The following is a 27,307-nucleotide window of genomic DNA, read 5'->3' as shown; positions in this document are numbered from 1 at the left end:
AATTGTTCTTTTAGTGCTTTTAAGAGTCTATTCTCATACGGTACTCACATACCGTTTGCCATGTTAGTTAGTAGAGACAATATTAATCCACGTAATTATTGATAAAATGAGTACTCCATCAGTACTCCTAATTCAATAGATTATAAAACTTGAGAACCGATATTAAAAAATAAAAAAGTTTAAATAAAATAAGACAGAAAAAGTAATTTCTTTTATAATATAATATTTATAAAAAAAAGTAGGAAAGAAAAATGAACATATTCTTTTTTAAGTGAAAAAATAAATAATTATTTATAGAATATAACGACATAAGTTGTGTGAGAATATTTATTATGTATTTATTTTTTTTAAATAATTTATTGAAATAAGACATTTAAAAAAAATATGATCTATTAAATTAAAACGAAAAGAATATACAATATGAGTGTCATTCTTAATTTTATTGCATCAACTGTGAAATATGACTGATGTAAAACTCAGATAGATTTTTCAGTTGACTCTTAAGCCCACAAATAGTCCAACTGACTGTGTCAAAGTTAATATTTTCATTAAAAAAAAAAAATCAAAGTCAGCTTGTGCATGAATCCATGAAGCATGATTTATATATTACTAATATTATAAGACTTGTATGATCAAGTGAAGACATGACTAAACACGTTTAGTTCTCCACTTCTGAAGAAACCACACGTAATTAAGTATATAAAAATTTAACTTAGTATGTCAAAAATGACAGTCGGTTGTCTCTTTCGGCAGTAATCTTAATGGGCCCAAACAAATCTCAAACACAGCCGCTAGTGTTTCAGTTACCACGTGTACAAGGCGTCGGTCGTCTAATCTTTATTTTATTTATTTATACCGACATCCAATTAAACACTACAGTGTTCGAGGGCGTGTTTGGAGAGAGGGGAAGTGAAACAAAACAAAATGAAAGCACTTTATGTCGAGACAATTATGCCTTGCAAATGGTAACAATTGCATATAATTATTAGAAAATTAAACAATAATTACAATCTTCTAGGGTGTAGTTTAAACTAAAAACTTTTTGTTTTTTATTTTCTAAAAAGGATAAATAATGATTTCTTATTTTTATCCTATAATAACTCAAAAATCTAATCTAATAATTAAAGAAAAAAATATCGTAACAGTTATGCTTTATCGTCAGAATTTAAAACTTTTAACATAAGAATTCTTACTAAAAACCTGTTATTGTGAGAATTATTTTAACTTTATATATTTCAAATTAAAATTTTCTTAATAGAAATTTTTTTACATTAAATTTATGAAGTAATTAAGACAAGAATTTCATAACGGTGTGAGCTGAAAAATAAACACTTTATATATTAAATTTTATCAATATTCACATAAGTTGTGTTATACGAGGCTTTAATATATAAAATTCATCAATAATTGAGTATGTGTGTGTATTGTTAGTGTTTATTTATACGTTAAGTTGAAGTTTGTCATTGTATCAATACCTCATGAGGTATGAGTGTCTTCAAGAGTTCTATAAATGCAATGTCTAATATATATATGATAGTTTTCTTTTTTACTAGATTTATTCTACGTCCTTACCGGATCGTTCAAACGAACACGCTAGCGGAAGATTGAAGAACGAACTAACGATAAATGATGGAAGATCCCAAAACCTCATAATCTAACCTACGGAATGATATAGGCGATGTAATCTCTATACCCCAATGTGACGTTGACGCAGCAACTCGGGGACGATGAATGACACTGGACGAGGGTTGGTTGACTTGTCGTTACGCCGATAGATGAATTCTCTTGGAATATTCAAGAGGAATTCGAAACTCTCAAGAGAGAAATAAAACTCACAATTTTTTATAAAAATAATGTTAAATTTTCGTCCAACATGAGAAGGCCTATATATAGGCAAAAACTAAACCTAATCTAAAAAGGAAACAATTTGACTAACAAGCAAAAAGCCCTAATTTTGAAAAATACTAAACAGCCAAACAAGGCTCTTATTCCTAATGTCGAAAATAACATAAAAAACTAAACTATTGGGCTCTAAAAAAATAAGGCTGCAAATAATATAAACAAAGTCTTCCAACTTCGGCCCAAATGCAAATAAATCAAAATCAATGCGCCAACTCCACCATCTTCAAATGACTCCTGCTTCTTCAACGACGAACCTTGGGCTGCATCAACAAGACAACTTCTCTATTTAAAGAACGTATATATTTTTTTGCAAGTAATGTATCTTGTCCGACCCACAAGTCATGATTTATAGTTTGAAGAGTATTTAAAGTCACTCTCATGTTCAGTAAAGGTGGAATAACTATTATTGTTTTCTCCTCATTCATATTATTCACATTCTTGAAAAGTACTATCCTGTATGTTTTCATGTTATGAGTCAAGTATTAGTGCTAGCATGTTTTTGTGAGGTTAAATATTATTCACATTCATAGTTATTTTTTACGATATTTTTCATATATTTTTTATAATAATATAAAAATAAAAATTATCAAAAGATTAAAGAAAAAATGACTACAAGGCAGATAATACAGTAAAATAATTACATTATTTTTATTTTAAAAAATAAATTAAACATATTAACTCGATGTATTTAAATATTTTGTTCAAAATAAAAATAGAATGTTGCTAGTTTTATTATTTTGTACACATTGTAATTTTTTATTTTTTATTTTTTATTTAAAAATAAATAAAACTAACTAAATCTTATTTTTGTTTTAAACATAAAAATTAAATACATGAATTTTATAAAGTTTCTGCCAGCCATAATATGGCCAAACAGCTTTCTTTCTCCTATTTAAGTAGTGTGTGGACAGCCATAGCTTTAATGTTTTTTGAAGGACATAAATGAAATATTTTTTAAGAGTGATGCTATTTGGTCATAATATGGTTGGTCATAATAGCTTTAATTAAACTCAATATACTTAAATATTTTATTTAAAATAAGAAATACAATGTTACTAGTTTTATTATTTAGTACACATCGTGATTTTTCTAATTTTTTAATTTTTTAAGTTTTTTTTAAAAATAAAAAATTATAAAAAATAACTACAACGTGTAAAAAAACAAAATTAATTAAATATTATTTTTATATTAAACATAAAAAACTAAATACACGAATTTTATAATTTTTTGCCATGGCCAAACAACTTTTTCCATTTTTATAAATACTAACATTTTCTAAGATGGATGTGTACGGAAAACAATACAACATTTTCTAAGATGGAGGTTGGGGAATAATTAATTTGAATGGGGTCCAATAAGACATTGTCTTATTCTGCATTCGTCTCTGGAAGAATAAATTACTAGTTTCCACGTTACGTTTATAAATTTTTAAATATTAAATTTACGCGATCAGCAGAAAGGTGACTGCTCATAAACTAGTGAAATAGAAAAAGAAAATTATAATTTATTTTTTAAAATAAAATAAAATAAATTTATTTAATATAGGTAAGTTATAGTATAATTTATTTTTAAATTAAGAATAAAATTTAATTATTTTAATGCATCCACCGTAAATCTTGATGATCGAATGGCTGAAAATGGTTCTCCGATCTTCTTTTATTTATGGTTCTTTCTTGAATCTCTATTATATATATATATATATATATATATATATATATATATAGGGGCGCGCTCCAGTGAGACCCCATATTTTTCGTGAAACACTAGGACAATGAATAAGACATATAATACTAATGAACAAAACGTATATCTAATGAACAAGATGTATATACTGATGAAAAATAAAATTTTAAAAATTCGTAATGAATAAGACATATATACTGATGAACAGGGCCGTATATACTGATGAACAATGCAGTATATACTGATGAATAACAAAATTTAAAATATTCTGCTCCCTCCAGGATTCGAACCCTGCGAAAAAAAATCACCCTCCAGATACAATATCAGCCATAGAATTGATAAAATAAACGCACCAGATCGTGCCCTAGATCTCACTAAAATTAGGGGGTCTCATTGGAGCGGCCCCCTATATATATATATATATATATATATATATAGGGAAGGGATCAAAAAAGAATGCTAAATGTAAAAAGAATAAGGAATCAAATCCGGCCCTTTATTGTTTTAAATCCTACGGCTGATGATTAAGAATTTATATTACAGCTATAAATCAATGAAAGGTTATTTTTGTCCTAATCTAATTAACACTACCGTAAATATCTATCAATTATATGGCAAATCTTTTTCTTTCCTTAAACTTAGGTAAGGTTATTTTAGCTAGGTATTAATGTTTGAGATAACTCTTTATGTAGTGATTAAATTTTCTTCAGCATTTTCGTATCTTCCTCAACCCAGCCTCACGCATTATCGTCAGCAATTGAAGAAAAACATTTTATTCAGCATTTTCGTATTTTCCTTATTCGCACAACTTGAAAGTTTATTCAGTTTAATATGTGAAATTATTCAGATTAGTTAAATGTTAATTCAACAGAGTCTGTATTTCATATTTTACGTTATTTATGGTTTTTTTTCACAATTATTTTATATACTCGAATTCATGAATTCATCCAAATTTTTTATTTGTTTAAATTATTTTAATGTGTATTCAAAAATTAATATTATGTGAATAAATAATAGAATCTTCACCTAATTTATATTTTTATTAGTCCAGCAATTAATTATTCATAATTTAACTATTAATTGCTTAAATAAAATTAGTAATTCATGTAGCATTTTATTTTTTTCATTATTTCAAAACCTGTACATATTAATTTGGTTCTTTGTGTGATAATAAATAATTATATTGTATTTGAATATTGTTCAAAACGTACCCAAATAAGTAACGTTATTCATGAATATATCGTATTCGAATATTGTTCATGACGTTCTGAATAAAAATCATATTTATGCAAATAAGGATAATAGTTTGCTGAATAATTTATATGATACTAATAAATTGTGAATAAGGAAACTATTTTGTTGAATAAAGTAGCATTTTTCATGAATAAATCATGAATTAACTCGTATTTTTCATATGATGTAAAACCTCCCTGGATACCATGAAGATCAAAGCTCGGTATGACTTCAGCTGATATTATGCTAGTTAATAATCTAAATAATACATAAGCTAACTGCATAATTCACTAAAATTATAGTGAATAATATTGAAAATTCATCGAATAACACTTTGTTATTAATCGAATAAGTAAAACAAGAAACTGAATAAATTAACTAATAAACGAATACACTATAGATATGTACAGTATAGTGAATATGTCACTATAAGATGTTGAACAAAATTACAAATTTTCTGAATGGAAAACAAATATTATACAAATCCAATATTTCATATTAACATAACACAATTCGAGCACAGGCATCAACACAAGCATCGAGCTCGAAAACACCGCATACTGTAATGCAAGTATCTGATATGGGATCCTTGGCGAAGGCTCCTACTTTCTTCAACATCCTCTTCGATGTTCAAACTCTCTCACACACAAAGATATTAAGAAAATGAATTATTTTCCAACAAAATCAATAAAATTAAGAACAAATCCACTAATCAGTATCAATTAAATTAAGAACACCTCTTCGATGTGCATAGTCAGAAACAAATTGAGTTTATGATACCTTTATAGCCATAGTTTAACAGAGATTCACTACAGAATGCAGCCTAGATTCAAAAAATCACACATCAGATATCATTTGACATGTTTAAAGAGAATGTGAACCGGGCTCTGCCGAAGATCATCAGTTACTAAAAACTACAGCCCATCAACAAATCTGCTGCAATGACACATCAGATCAGCCCTTCAACTAATATACAGCACAGATTCATATCAAACAAAAATCAAGCAAGAATTTTAACCATTTATCTAAGCAAGCACCAATAATCAATGAGTTCCGAGTATCAGACAACCTGCAATCTCCATATTCATTCACATCACCATTTTTTTCCTTCTTCATTTAGAAAGTCGCCAGTTTCGGGAAAAGTTTCAACATCACGAACGAAGATTTTGATAACTGTAGAGATGTGAGCTTAGCATTTAGAAGGGAATCGAAATCTACTTGTACCCGTCAAATCAGAAGGTGAACGGTGAACCTCGCCGATTTCATGACCCAGGATCGACGGAAATTGAGGATATAATCCGGCTTCGGTGACAGCCTGCAGTCCCGACGGCGGCGGCGTTTTCAGGCAGAGGTCGTACCGACGAGTGGATGAAATCCGGACACGCCGCGGCGCCTTCAGATGCGCGCGATGACTAGTTACTGATCTTGGACCGCGGCGGCGGTTGGCGAAAGTGCAGGGAGGCGCCGGACTTAGGTGGAGCGACGACGTCGCCGGATTACAGAACGAAGAGGCGACGACGACGAATCTTGAAGAGATGAATTCGCGTCTGATGTGTTTGCAAAAGTCGTGGGAAGGGAGAGAGAAAGTGGGGGAAGATGGTTTGGTGGATGAAAGTGGGGGTGAAAGTAAATGTCCTAATTTAATGGAGTTAATTTAGGAATTGACAGTTTTCTGAATAGACAAAATGTCTAACATACCCCCAACGTTTTTATATATGATTTTTAAAGTTATTCAGTAAAAAAAATGTAGATTAATTATTAATTAGTGCTAATCTGGACCATTAATTTATTCATATCCTATGGTAAGGATTAATTCCTTATTCTTTATACTAAGGGGATTCTTTGTAGATCCCCACCCTATATATATTTCATTTTTAAAAAATAAGATAAGGAGACAAGCCACTCTAAAAGCGCGGGTATAAAAAATTAATTTATATTAGAAAAGAAAAGAAATGGAGTACTGATTACTTGATATTGATCGATAACTACCACAAAACCTAATAACAATCTTTTCAGCTCGCACGCTGATGCATTTATTCACTGAGGCTGTTGTATGACGTGTGGATTAGGCAAGCACTAATATGAATATGTGGCTTAGTTTTGTTAGATTATCGTGTTAGCTTATTAATTTTTTTAAAATATATATAAAATACATGAGGACAATGAGGATCCCTATTTTTCGTGTAACATAAGAACAATAAATAAGACATATAATACTAATGAACAAGACGTATATCTAACGAACAAGATGTATATACTAATGAAAAACAAAATTTAAAAAATTGGTAATGAATAAGATATATATACTAATGAACAAGGCAGTATATACTGATGAACAATACAATATATATTGATGAATAATAAAATTTAAAATATCTGCTCCCTCCAGGATTCGAACCCTGCGAAAAATAATCTCCCTTCAAATACAATATCAGCCATAGGATTGACAAAATAAACGCACCAGATCGTGCCATAAATCTCACTAAAATTAGAGGGTCTCATTGGAGCGGCCCCATATATATATATAGGGCAAATGTGCACATTAGCCCCTAAACATGACACCCATATAACTTTTACCCCCCCCCCCCCCAGGATTGGTCAAAACGTGTTGATCTCCCTGAACTTTCAAAAGAGATTGCCCCCGTGTTTAACGGCTGTTAAACGCCGTTAAACTTATTATTATTATTTTTTTGCGGTTCTCTCTTTCTTCCACCGGCTCAGATTGTCGTCGGCCCTCGGCGGAGAATAGATCGAGTAGCCACGATTAGGGGGAGCTGCCGGAGAAGGAGGCGACGGGGATGCCGGTGAACTCCTGTACCATTAACATGACCAACCTCGTCCTCCATTGGAGCTGCTACACCGTACACTTCATATGCATCTCTCTAACCATGCATCAACAATTTACTAATTTTCAACACCAATTTCTTGAAATAAATTGGAGGTGTACATGTGTAATATGATTTGGTGGTGCAGAGGGATAGTATTAGTGGTGCAGAGGGACAGTATTGAAGCAGCAGCAAACACGAATTCTGCGCCTTCTTCTCCATGTCGCCGAGCAACAACACGAGCTCCTCGTCGGAGACTAATGCGACGTAGAAGTCTTTATTCGGCTCGGGGCCGGAGAATTTGGCTGATCGAAAATCACAGTAGAGCTCGAGCTGGTTCCCATCGACCATGAAAGTTTTGTAGCCTTTTCTTGCCCATAAATGCTAGGGTTTAAGCTCGAGCTTGCACGTGCTGACTTGATCGCGCTCCATGCTCTCCACGAAGATGCAGACCGAGTTCACCATGATGTTCTTGCTCCACACCACAATCACGTTGTGCCAGTAGTCGGCGATGGGCGTCTGGTACATGCACGTCACCGTGCACTGCGAGATTTTGTGATCGATTGATCTCGCCGAAGACTGATGCGCTGAGAATATTGAATGCACCCGAGAAGAGCTGCAGATGCTCGCCATTCTTGATTCCTTTTGTTTTCACCTTCGCGTAATGAATAAAGATTGCAAATTTTATGAGCGAATTTCTTTGGGGAAATTCGTCAAACAAGTGGCGGACATGTTTGTCTTGGACCCGCCCAAAATTAAAAAAACAAAAATTAAAAGAAGACGGCGTTTAAGGGTCCGTTAACGGAGGGGTTTAAGTGCACCCTTCTTTTGAAAGTTCAGGGAGGTCAACGCGTCTTGACCGATCCTGGGGGTAAAAGCTATAGGGGTGTCAAGTTCAGGGGCTAATGTGCACCTTTGCCCATATATATATATATATATATATATAGAGTAAAATTTTATTTTTCTTTTGTAATTTGTATAGAAGAGGGTCTTAAAGTTATACCACTAGTTCTATATATCTGCAATGTAAAGGGAGTCATAATTATACAAATTAAATTTATTGTATGAAATAAATTAACTATAAATTTACTGAAAGTTTACTTTGAAACATTATGAATTTTATTATAAAAATTAATAATTTTTAAAAGTTAATTTTTTTTATCATGAATTTTGAAGCAAAAATTCATTCAACAAATGATCTATTGTAAATATTCACAATTTAAAGATTAAAAATAATTCATATTTTGTATAACATACATCTAGATTCAATTGAACCACTAGTATATATTTGACGTAGATATATAAACACACTATCTCAAGAAAGTTTCATGCTAATCTTGTTTTTCTTTTAAAGTAGTACGTTCGCCCGTGAGATTGCACGGCGAGTATCAAAATTATACGAAATATTTAAATAAATAAATATAAATACTAAATAGAATTAAAATATAAGTAAATGTAAAATTTGTTTTAAAAATATAATAAAGTAATCCACATCAATTACTCAATAAAACCATGAATTCGAAAACGTAAATTTTCAACTTTGTATAAAATGCAATGATAATTATAGTTATAACATAATTAAATAAATAAAAATATTATATTAATTTCAAATTATACATTTATCATTCCTTGGATTATCTCCAACCATTTACATCAAACTCAAATTCATTTTACATTATATGTCACTTTCAATATTAATTATTTAATTATATTCCAACCATTTACACCAAACTTAAGCCAAAGGTATATTTTTTAAATATCATTTTACCTCTTACATTTTATACTTCTTCAATCATACATATATACATTTCAAATTATACATTCCCAAAAAAATTTCAATTACTAATTTCATATAAAAATAAATACTATTTCAAACTTTAATTATTAATAAATAAAATATTAAATTTTTTACACCACTTAGAAAATATAATACATTAAACGTATGGAATCGAATGATACATAAATTCAAAACAAATTCATTTAAAGAATTAATTTGACCCAAAAAAAAAGACAAAGCTATAGTGTTAGGTCCTGAGGGTCTCGAATAGGTGTATGGGGGGGGGGGAGAATACACCTATAGGCTATTTTTGACTTAATCTACTGACCTCAATCAGAGGGATCTCAGTCAGAGATCAAAACGAAACTTTGCACGCAAACAAGGACTCCTGTTTTACTGAAATCAGTTTTGACCAACAGGGTTGACGACTGATACTGAAAGCTCTTCAGTAATGAGTTATCAGTTAAGTTACTGGAACTTAACTAATCCAAGTAAGGGCTTCAGTCGTGTTTGCAAAGATAGAGATGATATCACTCTTCCTTACTATCAGAGGATAGTTCAGTCAGATTGATATCATACGCAGCGGAAATTAAACTTAGTTTCGTAATAGCCTCGGTGGAGCAGATTGTTGGATAGGCACAAGAGATAAATACAGTGTAGAACTCGAAAATACTGAGAAAATCCGAAAATCCGAAAATCCAGAAATTTCTGTTGGGCACTATTCACTGCTGCACGCGACTTTCTTGTTTCGGCTATATCTTCCTCGTCCTAACTTGGATTTGCGAACCGTTTGCACCTACGAACTCGTATCGAGACGAACTACAACTTCCAAAGTCGAACTACATATTTATGTAAAATTCATCAAAGTATGAGCAAGTATCTTATTTCACAAGATAAAATAATTAATTTAAGCACAAAATAATCATCAAACACTCAATTCTCTATAAAATTAACATCATAAGAACATTAAAAACCATGGAAAAGTTAGTGTTATCACACATATTGTGAACTGATAGTGTATTTTCAGTACTTGTGGTACTTTGAATGAAATTTTTTACTTAAAACAAAATAGTACAAGTGCTAAAAAACTTACTCTTTCCGTTCCAACTAATTTGATCAATATTCTTTTCTGAGTCGTTCCAATTAAGTTGATCAATTTTTTTATATGGAATAAATATAAGTAAGGAAATATCTAATCATTTATTCACTTTATTATTAAACATATTTAGAATATATATTTTTTAAATTTCGTATTGAAAAAAAATAAGTAACTTAATTAGGATGAGATGAGTAATATTCCCTCCATTCCAGCTAAAGTGAGACACTTTTTTTTTTGGACGTCCCAATTAAAGTGAGATTTTTTTCTTTTTAAGTGAAAGTTTTACCCTTTAATCATTTTTTTATCTTTTTACCTACACATAAAATACACATTTTTTTAAGAAAAGGTCACACTTTGACTGGGAATTTAAAAGAACATTAATTTCCACTGTCGTACAAAATGTTACTATTAGTCCTACATTACGATTTCTACTTGGGTTTCAACCTACCAAACACTGCTCAAGTCTCAATCTCAACACAAAATCCAAGAACAATCATCGCCCACTCTATTCTCAACACGTGTCCACAAAGCGTGTCTAGTATCTTCTGCGACCAGGGCATCAACTCCTACACCCGGCGGATTCCTGCCACGTGCCAGCAAAAAATCTAGCGGTTAAACCCTCCATATATATTCCCTCAACTGAAATTTCAAATCCTTCAATTTCTCCCAATCCTAATCCAAACAAAACCGAATAGCTTCATAGTTTTTTCTAAATGATTCGAAAATTCGACCGGCACAGTCGCCGGATACTGAAATTCCCGGTGGTCCATCCCTGCGAGGGGATATCTCCGGCGACACTCCTCGAATCCCTAATCACTCTCTCACACGACATCTGCGATTTCCAGTTCAAACCCTTGGCATCACAGCGCAGAAACGCCCGCGAAACTCTCCGGCAGATCTCAATCCTTTCATTATTCTTCGAGGAAATCCGCGAGCACGCGCCGAGCATGTCGGATTCGATCATCCTCTGCTTGTCGGAGCTCCACGTCACGCTCCAGAGGATTCAGCTCCTGCTCTCAGACTGCGCGCGCGACGGCGCCAAAATGCTGATCCTGATGAGGTCCCACTCCGTGGCGACGCAGTTCCGCTCGCTGATCCGGACCATCGCGACGGCGCTCGACGTCCTGCCGCTGGACGCGATCCGCGTCCCCGGCGATATCAAGGAGGTTGTGGAGATGCTGCGGAAGCAGGCGCGGAGGGCGAGGATGGAAGTCGACGCCGCCGACGAGGCCGCCACAAAGCGAGTGCTGCTCGTCCTCAACCAGTTCGAGAACCGGTTCGAACCCGACCCGTTCATGATCAGGCGGGTCCTCGGATACCTACACATCAATTCGTGGTTGGAATGTCACAAAGAAATCAGATTTTTGGAGGATGAAATCTGCGCCGGATATTTAGATGGCGACGAGAGGGAGGTGCCGTTACTGAGCAGTTTAATCGGATTGTTGAGTTATTGCAGGGGAGTTCTGTTCGAGGACTACGATGTGGAAGTAATAAATCAATCAGATGCGAGAGGTAGCAATGTGGAGGTGCTTAACTGCTTGAATCCCGAGGATTTCCGGTGCCCGATCTCGCTCGAGCTGATGACCGATCCGGTGACGGTGGCGACGGGGCAGACATACGACCGTGTCTCGATTCAGAAATGGCTGAAATCGGGGAACTTCGTCTGTCCCAAGACAGGGGAGAAGCTGACGAGCACGGAGCTCGTGCCCAACACGAGCCTCAAGAAACTCATCCAGCAGTTCTGCGCCGAATACGGCGTGTCCATGGCCAAATCGAGCAAGAACAATCGAGATATCTCCAGGACTATCTTGCCCGGGAGCCCCGCCAATGCGGCAGCCGTCAAATTCCTGTCGGAATATCTTACACTCAGCCTAGGTTACGGAAATGACCGGCAGAAGAGCAAGGCGGCCTACGAAATCCGCCTCCTGGCTAAGTCGAATCTCTTCAACCGCTGCTGCTTGATTGAATCCGGCTCGATCCCACCTCTCTTAGAATTGCTCGATTCAACCGACCCCACAATGCAGGAAAATGCGGTTTCAGCCTTGCTGAAGCTCTCCAAGCAGCCGAGAGGCCAGAAATCGATCATTGAAAACGGCGGCCTCAACTCGGTTCTCGCCGTTCTCAAGCACGGCCAGAAACCGGAGTCAAAACAGATTGCGGCTGCAATCATCTTCTACCTCGCTTCAATACACGAGCAGCGTAAGAAGATCGGAGAAAACAAGGAAACAATCCCTTCCTTGCTGGAGCTGATCAGACATGGCAACCCCTGCGGTAAGAAAAACGCGGTGGTGGCTCTCTTCGCGCTGCTCTTCTACCACAGGAACCGCGACAGGGCCATAGCAGCGGGCGCGGTGGCGACGCTGTTAGGCTTGCTAGAGTCTTCAGACAGAGCTGAGGTGAAGACAGACACGCTGGCAGTGTTATCCAGATTGGCAGACAGTTTTGATGGCTCGGCACAGATCATGGAAGCGGCGATTCCATCAATCCTTAGACTTCTGTATGCTATCGAGACGCAGGCTGGGAAAGAGTACTGCGTCTCGATCCTGCATTCCCTCTGCCTCAACTGCGGAGCTGATGTGGTGTCCGTTTTGGTGAGGGACGCGTCTCTCATGACGGCGCTCTACTCGCTCGTCACGGAGGGGACGTCGCATGCGGGGAGGAAGGCGCGGTCGCTTATCAAGATCCTGCACAGGTTCTGTGAGACGAGGTCGTCTGATCACAAGAGGGAGCTCAGGCCAGAACAAGATCAGTTTGTTGATGTTTGGTGATGGTTTGCAACCTCTATTTTTCTCTGTAAATACTTACGAAATAGGCTCAGCAAAAGGTGTATTGTATGTATCTTCATGGAGGATTTTGATTATGATTCCTCGTTGTATTTTTATAGGTTTTAGCTCGAGTTTTTGGGAGCTAATACCCTGCAAGGTCCATCCATTTTCAGACCTTCATAGAGATGTTTGTCCATTCTTTGCTGTAATAATACAGTGTCATGTTGTTATATTATATGTTTTGCTATTCAGGAATTCCAAATTCAATATTTCATAAGATTTTACTATCAAATCTATACTAATACTATATAATAGATTAATAGTAGTATTTGAAGTTGATAAAATTGGTATTTTTAAGCTTGGATTGCAGAAAATAGGTAGAAGCGATAATTTTGATGCTTTGGTACTTCAACTTACCAACAAATTGCCGATATCGGGGAGTGAAATCCTATTTATATTTTGGTAAGGGGTTACATTGTAATTATTAATATATGCGCTTTGTTCCAGAACAATCATAACCCGTGATCGATATCATTTAATCGAAAAATAGCGTCAATAATTGGAAATCTTCTTAGATCACTCACTCTGTGAGTTTACTATTTTTCGATTCAATCTTTACAATTTCGATTATTTTTGTTTCATATGCATTTATTCTGACTGAATTGTTATATTATTTTCCCCTTTTTCTGGTAGGAGATTTTATCAATGGCGACGGAAAGGCAGAAACCAGCATCTGAGGAAGTAAAGACCGATCTATTTGAAGATGATGACGAGTTTGAGGAGTTTGAAATTGATCGAGGTGGGTTTTAAGTTTTATTGTGAGTATATATGAGAAAGAGGAATTGTCTTTGTATTTTTTTTAGTATTACCATGATCTGAATGCTGCATTGATTTCAATTGGCCGAAACTAATTAGCTAGTATGATATGTGCAGACTTCTTTTGTTTATTGCTTTTGTTTTTGGTGATATAAATGTGTGCTGGATTTTGTTATGATTTTTTTGTCAACAGATTCTTGTTTGACATAAAAATTAAGGTCTAAAGGTTTGTGATTTTGATTTTGTTGATTTGTGTATGGAAGAAATAATGCATTGTAAAATTTGATTTATCAACATGGATTGTAAACAAGATGTTTGCCATAAGCAAAATGATGGTTTGTTGTGTGACTACATTTCTCCTTGTTTCTTTTTCTGTAACAAATTAAAGCCGTGGAATATACAATCATGTAAGGTTGTTTCGTTCCGTTCCATTATTTGGGTGTGGATGTGGCAGATTGGGACGAGCAAGATGAAGGCGAAGAAATGAGTCAGCAGTGGGAAGATGACTGGGATGATGATGATGTGAACGATGATTTCTCGGTGCAGCTGAGGAAGGAATTGGAGAGGAATGAGGCTAAGTCCACATGAACCCTCTTGTTAGCATTGTCTGTCTTGGATCAGATGTTGTGAATTGTTTACTGCATTTGCCTATGATTATCTGTTTGCTTTTTGCTTCATAATATATGCTTAGTTCGAACATAATTAATGGATGGTAGGTAGGTAGGTGTTGTTGCATTGCCTCAAGACAAGTCGTTGATGGCATTTTGCTGCAAAGGTAACTTCAAGAATGCATGGTAGAGATTTGAGTCTAGGATTCTATTGAAATCTTGGTATGAGAGAGATGTGGAGATGCATGTATAGGAATTCATACTAACCTCTTGCTGCTTTTACACTGAAAACTACAAGCAAAATTTTTGTAGCACATAAGCCATTGTCGTCAAGTCTTGCATCATAATATCTATATTTGTTTTTCATGTACTTGTTGATTGGTAACATCTGCAGTAACTCGACTGCAACTCTACTTCCATTAGAGTTGTTATCCCACAAATGAAAAAACAGATTATGAGGCATCCTAATTAAGTCTTAATTGAAGATTATTAAACTGTAATTAGAATTAATAAATACGTATGAAAATTGAAAGATGTCGATCGAATACAGCGCACTTGAAGCCTTCAGAAAAAGTAAATAGAAAAAGTTTCATGCTTTTTTATTTATTTTTTAATCTTATCAAAGATACTCGTAGTATGGGTGGGTAAAAGTATCATGAATTTAGAAAGTATTGATGAGAATTAATAAATTAAGTGTCAAAAGTTTAATACTGTCTTAATTAAGCCTAAAGATGTGACTATATGATTAAAAATTAGAAATGATGATGAGTGAAGGTCTTTGTTTCTTCTATAAAAATAAAAAATAAAAAGAAATGGTGATGCTAAGTTTAGTAGAGCTCTATAAATTTGCAACACTTAATTTGGCCCAATTTAGTTGTTGGAGCTGAGCAGAGCACAAATCCTATAAGATGTGTGTCTATCTCCTGGTCATAACTAGGAAGCCGGTCCACTTGCAGTTCTTATCGTTAATTTGTTTATCACTTGTGTCCCATATAAAGATTATCATTATAATAAATACTTGTATATGGGTGAGATGGATCGGGTCGGGATTGGGGAGCGGGCCTGGGCGCAAGGTTGGCTGCGGGTAGGGCTGTAAACGAACAGAGCTATTCGGAGCTCGGCTCGAAAAAAGCTCGTTCGAAGCTCGGTTCGATAATAAACGAGCCGAGCTCGAGCCTAAAATCGAGCTCGATAATTTTATCGAACCGAGCCCGAGCTTTGTAGTGCTCGGCTCGTTAGGCTCGCGAACATGTTCGGATTCGTTGATAATCGAACATGTTCGCGAGCCCACAATCGAGCTGTGTTCGCGAGCCTACAATCGAGCCCATAATCGAGCCCACAATCGAGCTTATACTTCAAGAAAGACAAATAAAATTTTTTGTATGAGACAAGGTTCGAACCCTTGACTTCAAGGCATAATAGCACTAAATAAACTTCCATTGCCATTGAACTACATATAGCAATTGTTGTAAACTTTAAACTTAATAAATTCTTATATATTACAAAAAAAATGAATTTATGTATATTACGTAAGAAATAAATTAATATATATATACATATATTAATATACTCAATGTCTATGTCTATATTTATAATATGTAGCTAGCATTTGCAACCATGCTCCGTGACAATGCATTGAAACATCTTTAATTAAATATAACTTTCATAATTAGTCAAATTTCACAATTTTATAAAAAGAAAAACATAATTTACTAATAAACCTTCAATTTTATTATAGTCACACAATTGATTTCAAATATATTATAGATGTATGTGTCATGTGTGTATAAGGATAAATGTTATGCCGTATACTTTGAATGAGCACCGCTTACATTTAGTCGATATTATAATTATTCTTTTTATTTTATACATATATTTTTTAATTCTAATACATCAAAAATCATTATTGAAATTACTAATTTATCAAATTGCAAAAATAAAAAATCAATTTGTTCATTTTTACCTTAACTCCAAATAAACGAATTAAAAGAACAATCGAGCTTTGTTACTTTGTTCATTGTTATATCGTTTAATAATATAATATCATACATTGATATTATATAATATACTCCCTCCGTCCGCAAAAAGTATTCCACAATTACTATATTTGGCGTCCGCAAAAAGTATTCCACTTTCCTTTTTAAGCCATGGTCCCACCATCCACCTTTATATTTTATCCTTACAAACACTCTTTATTTACAAAAAACCCACCCCAAATTCAATCTCAACCACACATCTCATAAAGTGGTGGGACCCTTTCTCCACTACATCAACATCATCACACATTTTATTAAACTCCGTGCCCGGTCAAAGTGGAATACTTTTGGCGGACGGAGGGAGTAATATATATACTATATAATCAAATCATGCACTATAATTTATGTGTTGTAGTCCATATCTATATATATCATGCATGTTATATATGTTGTATACTTTGAATGAGCGTCACTTATATTTAGTCGATATTATCATTATTCTTTCTTAGTCGATATATATCTCAATGATGGACAAGCAGCTGATATCCATGTAAATCAACTAGATCCGAACCATGAGGTTGGGACAGAGATTAGAGAGGAGAATCAAGACAATCCCTACATGACAAAGAAAAGAAAACGCACGTCCAAAGTGTGGGATGACTTCAAAGAGATCATTGATGTAAAAGGAAATGTGAAAGCCGAATGCATTCATTGCAAGACACGGCTATCAGTCAACAAGACTGGTTGTACAACTCACTTGGCTAGACATAGTGCCAAATGCACTGCTAAACAAATTCACAGCACGAAAGGCCAACAAAATATCAGCATCACAATGTCTATGGCTCAGAAGGAAGCGGTGAGCTCTGTCACTAATTTTAAGTATGACCACTCAAAGATCAGAGAGGTACTTTCACACATGATTATTGTGCATGAGCTTCCATTTCGATTTCCTGAATATGAGTTATTTAATTTGTTGATGAAGAGCGCCACTCCCCTATATAATAAGATTAGTCGTGCAACAGCAAAGAAGGATTGTTGGGCCTCTTATGAGTTGGAGAAGAAGAGATTGATGAACGAATTGAAAGGTGTTAGTAGAGTAAGTGTGACTACAGACCTTTGGACATCAGATCAAAATATTTCATATATGGTTGTCACGGGTCACTATGTGGATTCAAATTGGAATTTACAAAAGCGCACTTTGAACTTTTGTGATATTCCACCACCACATACGGGAGTCGTGATTAGTGATGTGCTGCAAAGATGCTTTCGAGAGTGGGGTATTGAGGAAAAAGTTTGGACAATCACTGTGGATAATGCTTCCAACAATGATGTAGCTGTTCGGATATTGAAAGAAAATCTCTTGTTCAGACACACTTTACCTCTTGGTGGTCAAATATTTCACGTGAGATGTTGTGCGCACATTCTTAATCTTTTGGTCAAAGATGGATTATCTTCTATTCAGGATGTGATCTCCAAAGTGCGTGAAAGTGTGAAGTATGTGGCAGCATCAGAGGCACGTGTGATCATGTTCGGTGAAATTGCAAAGCAGTTGGAATTATCTTCGAAGAAACTTGTCTTGGATTGTGTAACAAGATGGAATGCAACATATTTTATGTTGTCATGTGCTTTGGAGTTCAAAGCCGTTTTTCCAAGATATTAACAAAGGGATCCTTCATATACTACATTGCCGAGTGATGAGGAATGGGAGAAAGTGCGCATTGTTTGTTCTTTCCTTGAAGATTTTCATGAGATCACTGAACTCATCTCAGGTATTAATATATTTACTTTGCACTCATAATATATTGTGTAATTACTAATGTCAATTATATCATCACATTTAATGCAGGTTCTGAGTACCCGACAGCCAATCTTTTCTTGGTCAAACTTGTTCACATAAAGTCACTATTGACTTATGAGAGTTTAGATAAAGATTCAGGTACCACAGCTACATTTATGGAAAAAATGCTTGAAAAGATGAAGTTGAAGTTTGATAAGTATTGGGGATCTTGTAATTTATTGATTTCTATAGCGGCTGTTTTAGATCCTAGAAACAAAATGAAGTATATTGAGTGGTGTGCTGACAATTGCTATTCTGGCGTGGAAGGGATTGAACTTAAAGTAACAGTTTTTGAGACATTGCGAAACTTGTATGCTGAATATGTAGAGGCTTATAGAGTTAGTACTAGTACTACTAATATTGTGAGAAATGCTAGTGATGCTCAAACAGGAAGTTCTAGCAATGTTAGTGGTGTTAGTAGTGTGAAATCTAGTACAAGTAGAAGCCAAAGCAAATATGAAAGCTTTAGGAAAACTGTTACTAGTGTTGATCAAATGAAGTCGGACTTTGATTTGTACTTTGAGGAGGCAGTTGAAGAATGGAATGAGCCGACTCAGTTTGATGCAATTGGATGGTGGAAGATGCATAGGATGAAGTATAAGATCCTATCAAAGATGGCTTGTGATGTGCTATCAATTCCCATAACCACAGTAGCTTCAGAGTCTGCCTTTAGTGCTGGTGGTAGAGTTATTGATCCACATCGTGCCTCTTTAGGAGTGGATACTGTGCAAATGCTACTTTGTGCCGAAGATTGGCTACGAGCTCGCTACGAGATCAAGGGAAAAGCCCAGGTAAGTATCAGTTTTAATCTTTATGTCTTTACTATATATACGTCTAATATTTAAATTTATGTGTTTATATTTTTATAGGACAAAGAGAATACCAAAGAGATCACTTTCACTTAAGCATGGCATCAATAGAATGGGTAAATTATTGTTTTTATTTATATTAGTCTTATTATTTATATTTGTATTATTCTTAATTGTGTGATTTTGATTTTGTTGCTGCAGTAGTGACGCTTTGCTAGATTGGAGAGAATCTACAAAATCAATGCTTCTCTTATATAGTAGTTTTTGGTGTGTATGTTTGGACTTTTTAATGTTCTTCTAGTTACACAAGACATTTTAATTGTTTGGATTGTTGTTTAAATTATGTTATTTTGGCATGCATGTACATTTGTTAGAATGATTTTTATTCGTATTGATGCTTGTTTTGGACGATTGATTAGAATATATAGAAAATAATTTTTCTTTGAGGTCGAGCTCGAGCTCGAGCAACAGGTTGATTAAAAGTACATGATTTCGAGCTTGACACGAGCTCGAACTCGAATATTCGAGCCGAGCACATTTCAAGCCTACACGAACCTTTAAACGAACATAAAACGAGCCGAGCTCGAGCATAAGCTCGAGTTCGACATTAACGAATAAAACACGAGCCGAACTCGAATCGAGCTCGAGCTTGATATTTTGATGTCGAGCCGAACTCGATCATGAACATAAAAGCTCGAATCGAGCTCGAGCCGAGCTCGAACACCCGAATATTTAAACGAGCCGAGCTCGAGCAGCCTAGTATTCGGCTCGGCTCGGCTCGTTTACAGCCCTAGCTGCGGGGTCGGAACGGATCTAGGCGCGGGTTGCGGGTTTGAGCCGAATAATTCAAAGTAATTATTGTTGTGATGAAAAACAATAATCGACATGAAAAAATTAATATTTTTAAAACATTACCTTTCTTTATATCAATAATTATTTTTTGTTACAATAATAATTATTTGATCAAAATAAGTACACCACCATCGCGCTCTCCGCAGCTCTGCCAGTTAGGATTGGTTGAAAATTTTGAATCATTTAAAGTAACTATTATTGTTTATGAAAAGTAATAATCAACATGAAGAAAAATAATATTTTTGAAATATATTACAGTACATTTTTTTATATGAATAATTACTTTTTCTTATAACAATAATTATTTTTATAGCTCACCCATAAAAATAATCCACGACCCGCTCGTCTTTTTCATATACTTGGTCTCACAGGAGATGAATTCTTCGTATAATACAACAATCCAAATCAACATTTACTTAATAATTGAAGCTTAAAAATTGCGTCCATATAAATTTTGAACTCATGACCGCAAAGCTGACAATACTGAGTGCTAGCTTAATAGCTCATACAATTTCTTATCATCATACTAGAAACACTTAATTCTATACTCAAAAGTTTTTGTTTTTTTTCGAAAGAGGATCAATGCCTTCTTTTCACCGTGAGTTCATGCTTTACAACTCTGATGCCAACCACCAACATCCTTAATTAATGCTATTAATTGACATATTTTGATATACTCAAAATATCACTATCGGATTTATTCAATTTTCATGCATCCCGATGAAATTTATATATGTTAGCATACTAGAAACAATTTTAGAGTCAAATTAAGTTTTCTTCATAAAATAGATTTTCTAGAAGGTATAAATTGTTTTTTTTTCCCGTTATGTTGATGTGAATGTTTCTCAACTGTGCGAATCTAATTATATACTCCCTCCGTCCACGAAATGAGTACCAATTTGTGGACGGCACGAGTTTTAAGAAATGTATGGAGTGTAGTGTGAATAGTTTAAGGGTCCCACTTTTTGAGTGTATTAATTAAAGAGATGTGTGGGGTACACTTGCCAAAAAGGGAAATGGGTACTCATTTCGTGGACGGACGAAAAAGGAAATATGGGTACTCATTTCGTGGACGGAGGGAGTATATATTAAGACTTGTGAATATGATGACTTAACTGGACTGAGTATAACTATATTTGGATTGTGCAGAGTAAAGTTGGGTCAACAACACATTAATATTCACCTAAATTCGTACCACTTCCAATGTGTATAATTTATTTGTTGCAATTAATATTCCCATTTGTTTTGTTAAAATTTGTTCAATATATAGCACCAAAAAACTGAGAGTGCTGAATTTGCCCAAAAAAAATATGGCGTCGTGATGACAAGTTTGATAAGAAAGTTATAAATTTGATTAATTATACATTAATAAACTCAAATCGCGGTTTGATTTCTTCATCATATATATATAGGGGGCGCGCTCCAGATACAATATCAGCCATAGGTTTAATAAAATAAACGCACCAGATCATGCCCTAGATTTCACTAAAATTAGGGGTTGCATATTTGATTTGATTTCACACAAAATAATATTTTCCAAAGTTGAAATTCATGCAAATATATATAACATTTCATTCATAATAACTAGTAACTTTTTTGTTTTTTTCCTTCATTTCGTTCTTAACATTTCATTCATAATAACTTAATTAGCACGAATTAAGAGCTATTGACCAAAACTTTGAATCAAGGACGACTCCTTCTCCCGCTAATCTCATCAATCAGCAAATCCAGCGTCCCCATCGACGAGCCGCCTTCCTTCATAGCGCCGCGCGCCGCACCACCGCACTCCGCCATCTTCCGCCGCGCCTCCGCCCCCCTCTCCCCGCACATCAGCTCCCTCACTACTCTCTCCACCTCCTCCGCCACCACATGTCCCCGAACCGATCCCCCAGTCGGCATGATCCGCAGCCCCACGCCGAGCTCCTCCGCCAAGAACCTCGCGTTCAGGTGCTGCTCCGCCATGAACGGCAGCGCCAGAATCGGCACGCCGGCGGTGATGCCCTCCAGCGCCGAATTCCACCCGCAGTGACTCAGAAAGCCACACACACCCTCATGCTTCAGCACCTCAAGCTGATCAACCCACTCCCTCACCACAATTCCCCTCTCTCTAACTCTCTCTTCAAAATTAGGGCAAAATTCAACCGTTTCCGACTTCAAAACCCACAAAAAACTCACCCCCGATCGTTCCAACCCTAAAGCAATTTCCCGGAGTTGCTCCGGCGAAACCTCCGCCTGCGTCCCAAACGCGATGTACAAAACCGGCCTCCCCTCAGCCAACTTCTCATCCAAAAACCGGACGTACAACTTCTCCTCCGCCGTGCGTGGCGGCGCCACCGCGCACAGCGGGCCGGCGCAGTAAATTTTGGGGCCAATTTTCGAGTCCCAATAATCAACATAACGGCGTTCCATCTCATAAAATGTGTTGACGATCATGCCGTGGCTCGCCGCCATCGACGCGAGCTGCTCCTCCATGAACTCGACGTACGGCCCCGACGGCGCCACCTCATTATACGGCGGTTCAAAATCATTCATAGTCAATTCCAGCCCGGGAAACCCCGGTATCGGAAACGGTTCGTCTAGAGAGGCGGCGGCTGCATGCGGCTTCTCGCGGCCCAAAACTTGATACATGGTGGAGGGAAAAGCCCCCACTCCGAAGAAAACGAGTCTCGGAACATTGAATTTGTGAGCTGAATGAAGAGTGAAGCCGAGAAATGCGTCGGAGATGATGCAGGAAACCGGCGGATTTAGGGTTTGGAGGGCCTTTTCGAAGCTTTTCTGCATGAGTTTGGTGGATTTGGCGAAGGGGATGAAGAAGGAGTTGGACGGCAGGTTTTGGGTGTTTTCGACGCCGGGAGGGAGGCCTTGGATGTGTTGTGGGAAAGGGAGCTCCACCACGGAGACGTCGGTGTCGGCGAGGGCGGCGCAGATGGGAGGGGAGTTGGCGGCTGTGGTGAAGATGGTGACGGCGGCAGAGCGGAGGCGGAGGAGGCGGGAGAGGTGGAGGAGGGGGATGATGTGGCCTTGCGAGAGGAAGGGGAAGATGGCAAAGTGTAGGGTTGGGAGAGAACCCATGCTTTGTTGTGTGTGTGTGTTGATTTGGAGGTTCTGTAGAGCGAGTGAACGCCATTTTGTAGGTATAGGTAATTACTAATCTAGTGTTTAGCATTTAATTGGATCGGATCATCAATGTATTGGATTAATTAATATAGCTAGACTTTCGTGTATTTTCGATTGGGTGACTTTTGAAAGTCAGCCCTAACTTCGTACTCCATCTGTCCACCAATTCATGTTCTACTTTTTTTTATGGTTCGTCCACCAATTCATGTCTTATTCATTTTTAGTAACTATTTATACATTTTTTAATTGGTGGATCCCAATAAACAATATATTTTTTCTCAACTCAATTAATAAACAATATGAGTTCATTTCTCCACTCAATTAATAAACAATACACTTTGTGGGTCCCTTTCTGCACTCAATTAATAAACAATATACTTTTTCTTAAAACCCGTGTTTCGTCCCCTAGGTCATGAATACTCCCTCCGTCCACCAATTCGTGTCATAATTTTCATTTTGGTCCGTGCATCAATCAATTCGTTCCTACCCATTTTTAGTAACTACTATTTCCTTAGTAAATAAATTATTTTTTTCTTAAAAGTCGTGCCCCTTTAATTCACTCGACAAATAAACAATACATTTTTCTTAAAATTCGTGCCCCTCTCACTAGGGCACGAATTGATGAACTGAGGAAATATAAATTTAGGATATACGTAAAATGACTTTTTTCAATATTTATAAATTTACATAAGAAATTATAGCACATGCATGCATAAATACATAAAATTCATGAATAAGCGATGACTAGATCTAACAAATAAATGTAACACAAATAATTATATTAGTTAATTTTCAATATATTCAGTGGCGGAGCTAGAATTTCGTCTCAAGGGGTTCAATTTTTTTTCTTTCAATAAAATTAATAATTAGATAAAAAATTAAAAATTAAATCAAATTAAAAATAAATAATAATCATTAACACAATTATAATATCATTTAGTTTACATATATAGCAAGTCAAAAAAATAAAATAAATATGATTATTTTTGTTGATATCACAATATTTTTCTCTTACTATTTTTCATGTTCAGAAATCTCCACGTAACAGTTACATTAATATCATTTACAAATATATCCTCCCAATAAGATTACTAAGAAATAATTCAAAAGATTGTCAAATTAACTTGATGATCTTCATTGCTGAAGATTACTCTTGATGATCTTCATTGCTGAAAATCTCTTTCAACTCTAACAATAAGAAAACGTCATGTTTCTTTGTATAAATCATTTTCTCGGCAAGATCTTCAACCCTTCATCCATGCCTGCGTCAATAATAAAATTCTCAAATTAACTCTCAAGTTCATACAAAGCAACTTCAGAAAATTCAGACGAATAAAACCATGTAAGGCGAAGTAACTTTTTAATTTTTCAAAAAATGAATCTCTAGAATCCAAGCATAACATGCATAAAATTAATTATGTGTTCACTTCATTAAAACGTTGATTCAACTCTAAAGCTTGCATGTCAATCATAGCGTAAAATAGTCCAACTTAATAATTAGGGTGTCAAAATAGGTAGCAGATATCAGGTTTTTCGGACCCGATACTGTTTAGCCCTATTTTGTGATGAGTTTTATGGGTGTTTAGGTGTGATTAATTTGAGCTTATTTGCTAATTTTGTAATCTCAGGATTTTATGCTCGAATTGATTAATGAATAGATAAAAATGGAATCAGAATTGAGTTGAATGTCCTTGAATGATCTGAAGAGAAATTGAAGTTCATTTCGATACAAGTTTGTGGGCGAAAACATATCGAAAATCAGACTTGAAACGAGGGAGAACGGACCAAAATAAAAAAACGTTGTGCGGTGCAGTGGCCTGCGCCCGCCGACTTCAATTTGCGAAGGGGTGCGGCGGCGACCACCGTGAGGCTGAGGCCATCGCCCGTTGCGGCCGCCGTAAGCCTGTTTTGGTAGTTTTGTGCGCGATTTAAGAGGCACACTCTCCTCTCTATATTTTGCTCTAGACTAGAACATTTAGATGAGTTAAATATAGATTTCAAGCTTGATACCTTGGATTAATTATATAATTCATATGTAAGTTTACTTTCTTCTTTTTGCGTTAGACTAATCCATGATTTCACAGTTTAATTCCATATTCTATTGTCTTTTATATTGTTCTTGATAGATTATTTGTGCTTTCAATTCTTGTTTCTTGCCTAGATAATTGTTGATTTTTGTTCATGGATTTACCTCTTTCTAGTTCGTTAGATTAGAACTCTCGTTTTATGGTTTCTTTCGATGCTTTATTTTATCTGCGTTTTACCTATTGCCTAGTCAATTTTATATGTTTTCTTTTAGTTACGCATTAGTTAAAATGGATGATGAGTGACAGACCAACCTATGTTTAGATTTCTTAGGTTTATTTTCTCATTTTATGTGCGTAGCATGAACAAAGCCCTGCTTAGCCTTTCTTGAGAATACGACTTAGGTTGACTTACCACCCTAGGATGACCTCGTATTATTGCGAGTGACCTTAGGTGTTAGTTTGGTCAAAACAGATACCGGACTAGGTATTGGGTACCCAATACCTAGAAAACTCGGGTTGTGGGTCGGAATCGGGTATTGTACATGAAGGATATTTTTGTGAGTGTTAAAAAATAGAAGAAATATCCTATTCCAGTTTTGATGATCCCAAAACCTTTAGATTTATTTTCTCTAGACTAGACTTCTTGCTTGAACTCAACTGTTACAGTTCAATCTTTTAGCTACAATGAAGGTAACTGATAGCTGAAGTTTCCCGATGACGAAGACCGAAGAAACTGAAGACTGAAGACTTTGAAGATCAAAACTCGACTGAAGACTGAACAACTGAGAAAAGACACTAGTGATAGAAAGGACAACTTTACTGAAGTTAACGACGAGTCAAGTAAAAGATAAAAGCACAACTGATTGTTGAAGTTATATCAGTCAACTTTCTTTATCAGACTGAAGCTCAGAGATCCGCATTAAATGCTCCTGCAACAACATAAAAATGCATCAGATTTGAAGATCGTCCTTTCCAGTACGCCAACTTTCCTTTTTGGTGCTAAAGTACAGACGCACCATGCTCATAGAAAAAAGAGGACTCAAACTCTTAACCAAATAGGAGCCAAGCAGATTGAAGCCTCAGCCCAAAGCACAGAATATCTCACAACGGCAGAAATCCTGAAGACCATCTCTCCAACGGATATATTCGGGACTTCGCCTATAAATAGAGCTCGATGAACATCTTCAATCTGGGGGACCGATTCGAAGACACACGCTGAAGCTCTGTCAAAATTTGCGAGCCATCAATTCCATAGATAGCATTTTGAATCGAAAAAGAGAGTAATTAATTATTGTAAAATCAGTCTAGCTGATTACCTAAACTCTCTTAGTGAACTAGGCACTTCTTGTTTTATCTTAAGCCTAGAATGGATTACTTGAGAGCCTGTTCTCAATAGTCTTAGTTGGAAGAGTCCAAACCCCTTTTCAACCGAGCGAAAAGAGTGTTTGAGTGGTTGTTTAGTACCAAGAAACTAAACAGATCGATTCCTTGGCACCCGGTAAGCCAAGAGTGATTGTTTAGTACCAGAAAACTAAATTAATCGATTTCCTTGACACCAAGTAAACCAAGAGGGAGTTCAGACCAAGGGTTCTATCTCCAAAGACCTTAGCGAGACATGAGTGTGTCAGGCGTGCTAAGTGTCAGAGAAAAATCCAATTCAGAGTTGGTTGGTGGGTTTGTTGTGCACCTTGAAGCATTAGCCCAGAGTGTTTGTCAGACTAATAATCTGGCTGTGGAATAGGAAAGTTATTTTCGAACCACGTAAAAATCCTTGTGTTCTTTATCTGCTTTTAGTTTTTCTTCATCTGTGTTAAAACTGTTTTCCAACTGAACTGGATTAACTGAAAAGTGTAACTAAGAATTTTATAAGTGACAAACCTTTTCTTAAGGCTATTCGCACTAAGTTTAAATTCCGCTGCTGAGTTATTAATCCAACTGATAGTCAGTGAGATCAATAACTCTACTCTATTTTACAAACTAT

General features: G+C 35.8%; 5 protein-coding genes across 6 annotated transcripts; 4 read left to right on the top strand and 1 right to left on the bottom strand.

Annotated features, from left to right (window-relative positions):
- Positions 1-11,164: 11,164 nt before the first annotated feature.
- LOC131021185 (U-box domain-containing protein 19-like) lies at positions 11,165-13,519 on the top strand. Its single transcript, XM_057950277.1, has one exon. The coding sequence runs from the start codon at positions 11,233-11,235 to the stop codon at positions 13,285-13,287; it is 2,055 nt and encodes a 684-aa protein (XP_057806260.1). The 5' UTR covers positions 11,165-11,232; the 3' UTR covers positions 13,288-13,519.
- Positions 13,520-13,810: 291 nt separating this feature from the next.
- Positions 13,811-14,802, top strand: LOC131021186 (protein DELETION OF SUV3 SUPPRESSOR 1(I)-like). The gene is made up of 3 exons (XM_057950279.1): positions 13,811-13,871; positions 13,978-14,083; positions 14,555-14,802. The coding sequence occupies exons 2-3, from the start codon at positions 13,990-13,992 to the stop codon at positions 14,686-14,688; spliced, it is 228 nt and encodes a 75-aa protein (XP_057806262.1). The 5' UTR covers positions 13,811-13,871; positions 13,978-13,989; the 3' UTR covers positions 14,689-14,802.
- Positions 14,803-17,229: 2,427 nt separating this feature from the next.
- On the top strand, positions 17,230-19,690 carry LOC131021184 (zinc finger BED domain-containing protein RICESLEEPER 2-like). Of its 2 annotated transcripts, XM_057950275.1 has the most exons (4): positions 17,230-18,453; positions 18,531-19,312; positions 19,391-19,446; positions 19,532-19,690. In XM_057950275.1, the coding sequence occupies exons 2-3, from the start codon at positions 18,638-18,640 to the stop codon at positions 19,424-19,426; spliced, it is 711 nt and encodes a 236-aa protein (XP_057806258.1). In that variant the 5' UTR covers positions 17,230-18,453; positions 18,531-18,637; the 3' UTR covers positions 19,427-19,446; positions 19,532-19,690. The 2 variants fall into 2 exon arrangements, with proteins under 2 accessions (XP_057806258.1, XP_057806259.1); XM_057950276.1 differs by having other exon boundaries at positions 18,403-19,312.
- On the top strand, positions 17,304-18,344 carry LOC131023319 (zinc finger BED domain-containing protein RICESLEEPER 2-like). Its single transcript, XM_057952864.1, has one exon. It carries the CDS (start codon positions 17,304-17,306, stop codon positions 18,342-18,344), a length of 1,041 nt encoding a protein of 346 aa, XP_057808847.1.
- A 2,055-nt stretch (positions 19,691-21,745) lies between the features above and the next one.
- Positions 21,746-23,274, bottom strand: LOC131021182 (UDP-glycosyltransferase 90A1-like). Its single transcript, XM_057950274.1, has one exon. It carries the CDS (start codon positions 23,252-23,254, stop codon positions 21,866-21,868), a length of 1,389 nt encoding a protein of 462 aa, XP_057806257.1. The 5' UTR covers positions 23,255-23,274; the 3' UTR covers positions 21,746-21,865.
- Positions 23,275-27,307: the final 4,033 nt, after the last annotated feature.

This window comes from Salvia miltiorrhiza, chromosome 4, assembly GCF_028751815.1.
Source record: "Salvia miltiorrhiza cultivar Shanhuang (shh) chromosome 4, IMPLAD_Smil_shh, whole genome shotgun sequence".
In the NCBI taxonomy this organism is placed as follows: Eukaryota; Viridiplantae; Streptophyta; class Magnoliopsida; order Lamiales; family Lamiaceae; genus Salvia; species Salvia miltiorrhiza.
This window is presented reverse-complemented; position numbering and strand designations above follow the sequence as displayed.

Bases quoted from the DNA above. Each gene is read 5' to 3' on its own strand.
- LOC131021186 (XM_057950279.1), top strand. From the start codon at position 13,990: ATGGCGACGGAAAGGCAGAAACCAGCATCTGAGGAAGTAAAGACCGAT. The intron at 14,084-14,554 runs GTGGGTTTTAAG...TGGATGTGGCAG, and splicing joins GGAGTTTGAAATTGATCGAG to ATTGGGACGAGCAAGATGAA.
- LOC131021184 (XM_057950275.1), top strand. From the start codon at position 18,638: ATGGAAAAAATGCTTGAAAAGATGAAGTTGAAGTTTGATAAGTATTGG. The intron at 19,313-19,390 runs GTAAGTATCAGT...ATATTTTTATAG, and splicing joins AGATCAAGGGAAAAGCCCAG to GACAAAGAGAATACCAAAGA.
- LOC131021185 (XM_057950277.1), top strand. From the start codon at position 11,233: ATGATTCGAAAATTCGACCGGCACAGTCGCCGGATACTGAAATTCCCG.
- LOC131021182 (XM_057950274.1), bottom strand. From the start codon at position 23,254: ATGGGTTCTCTCCCAACCCTACACTTTGCCATCTTCCCCTTCCTCTCG.
- LOC131023319 (XM_057952864.1), top strand. From the start codon at position 17,304: ATGACAAAGAAAAGAAAACGCACGTCCAAAGTGTGGGATGACTTCAAA.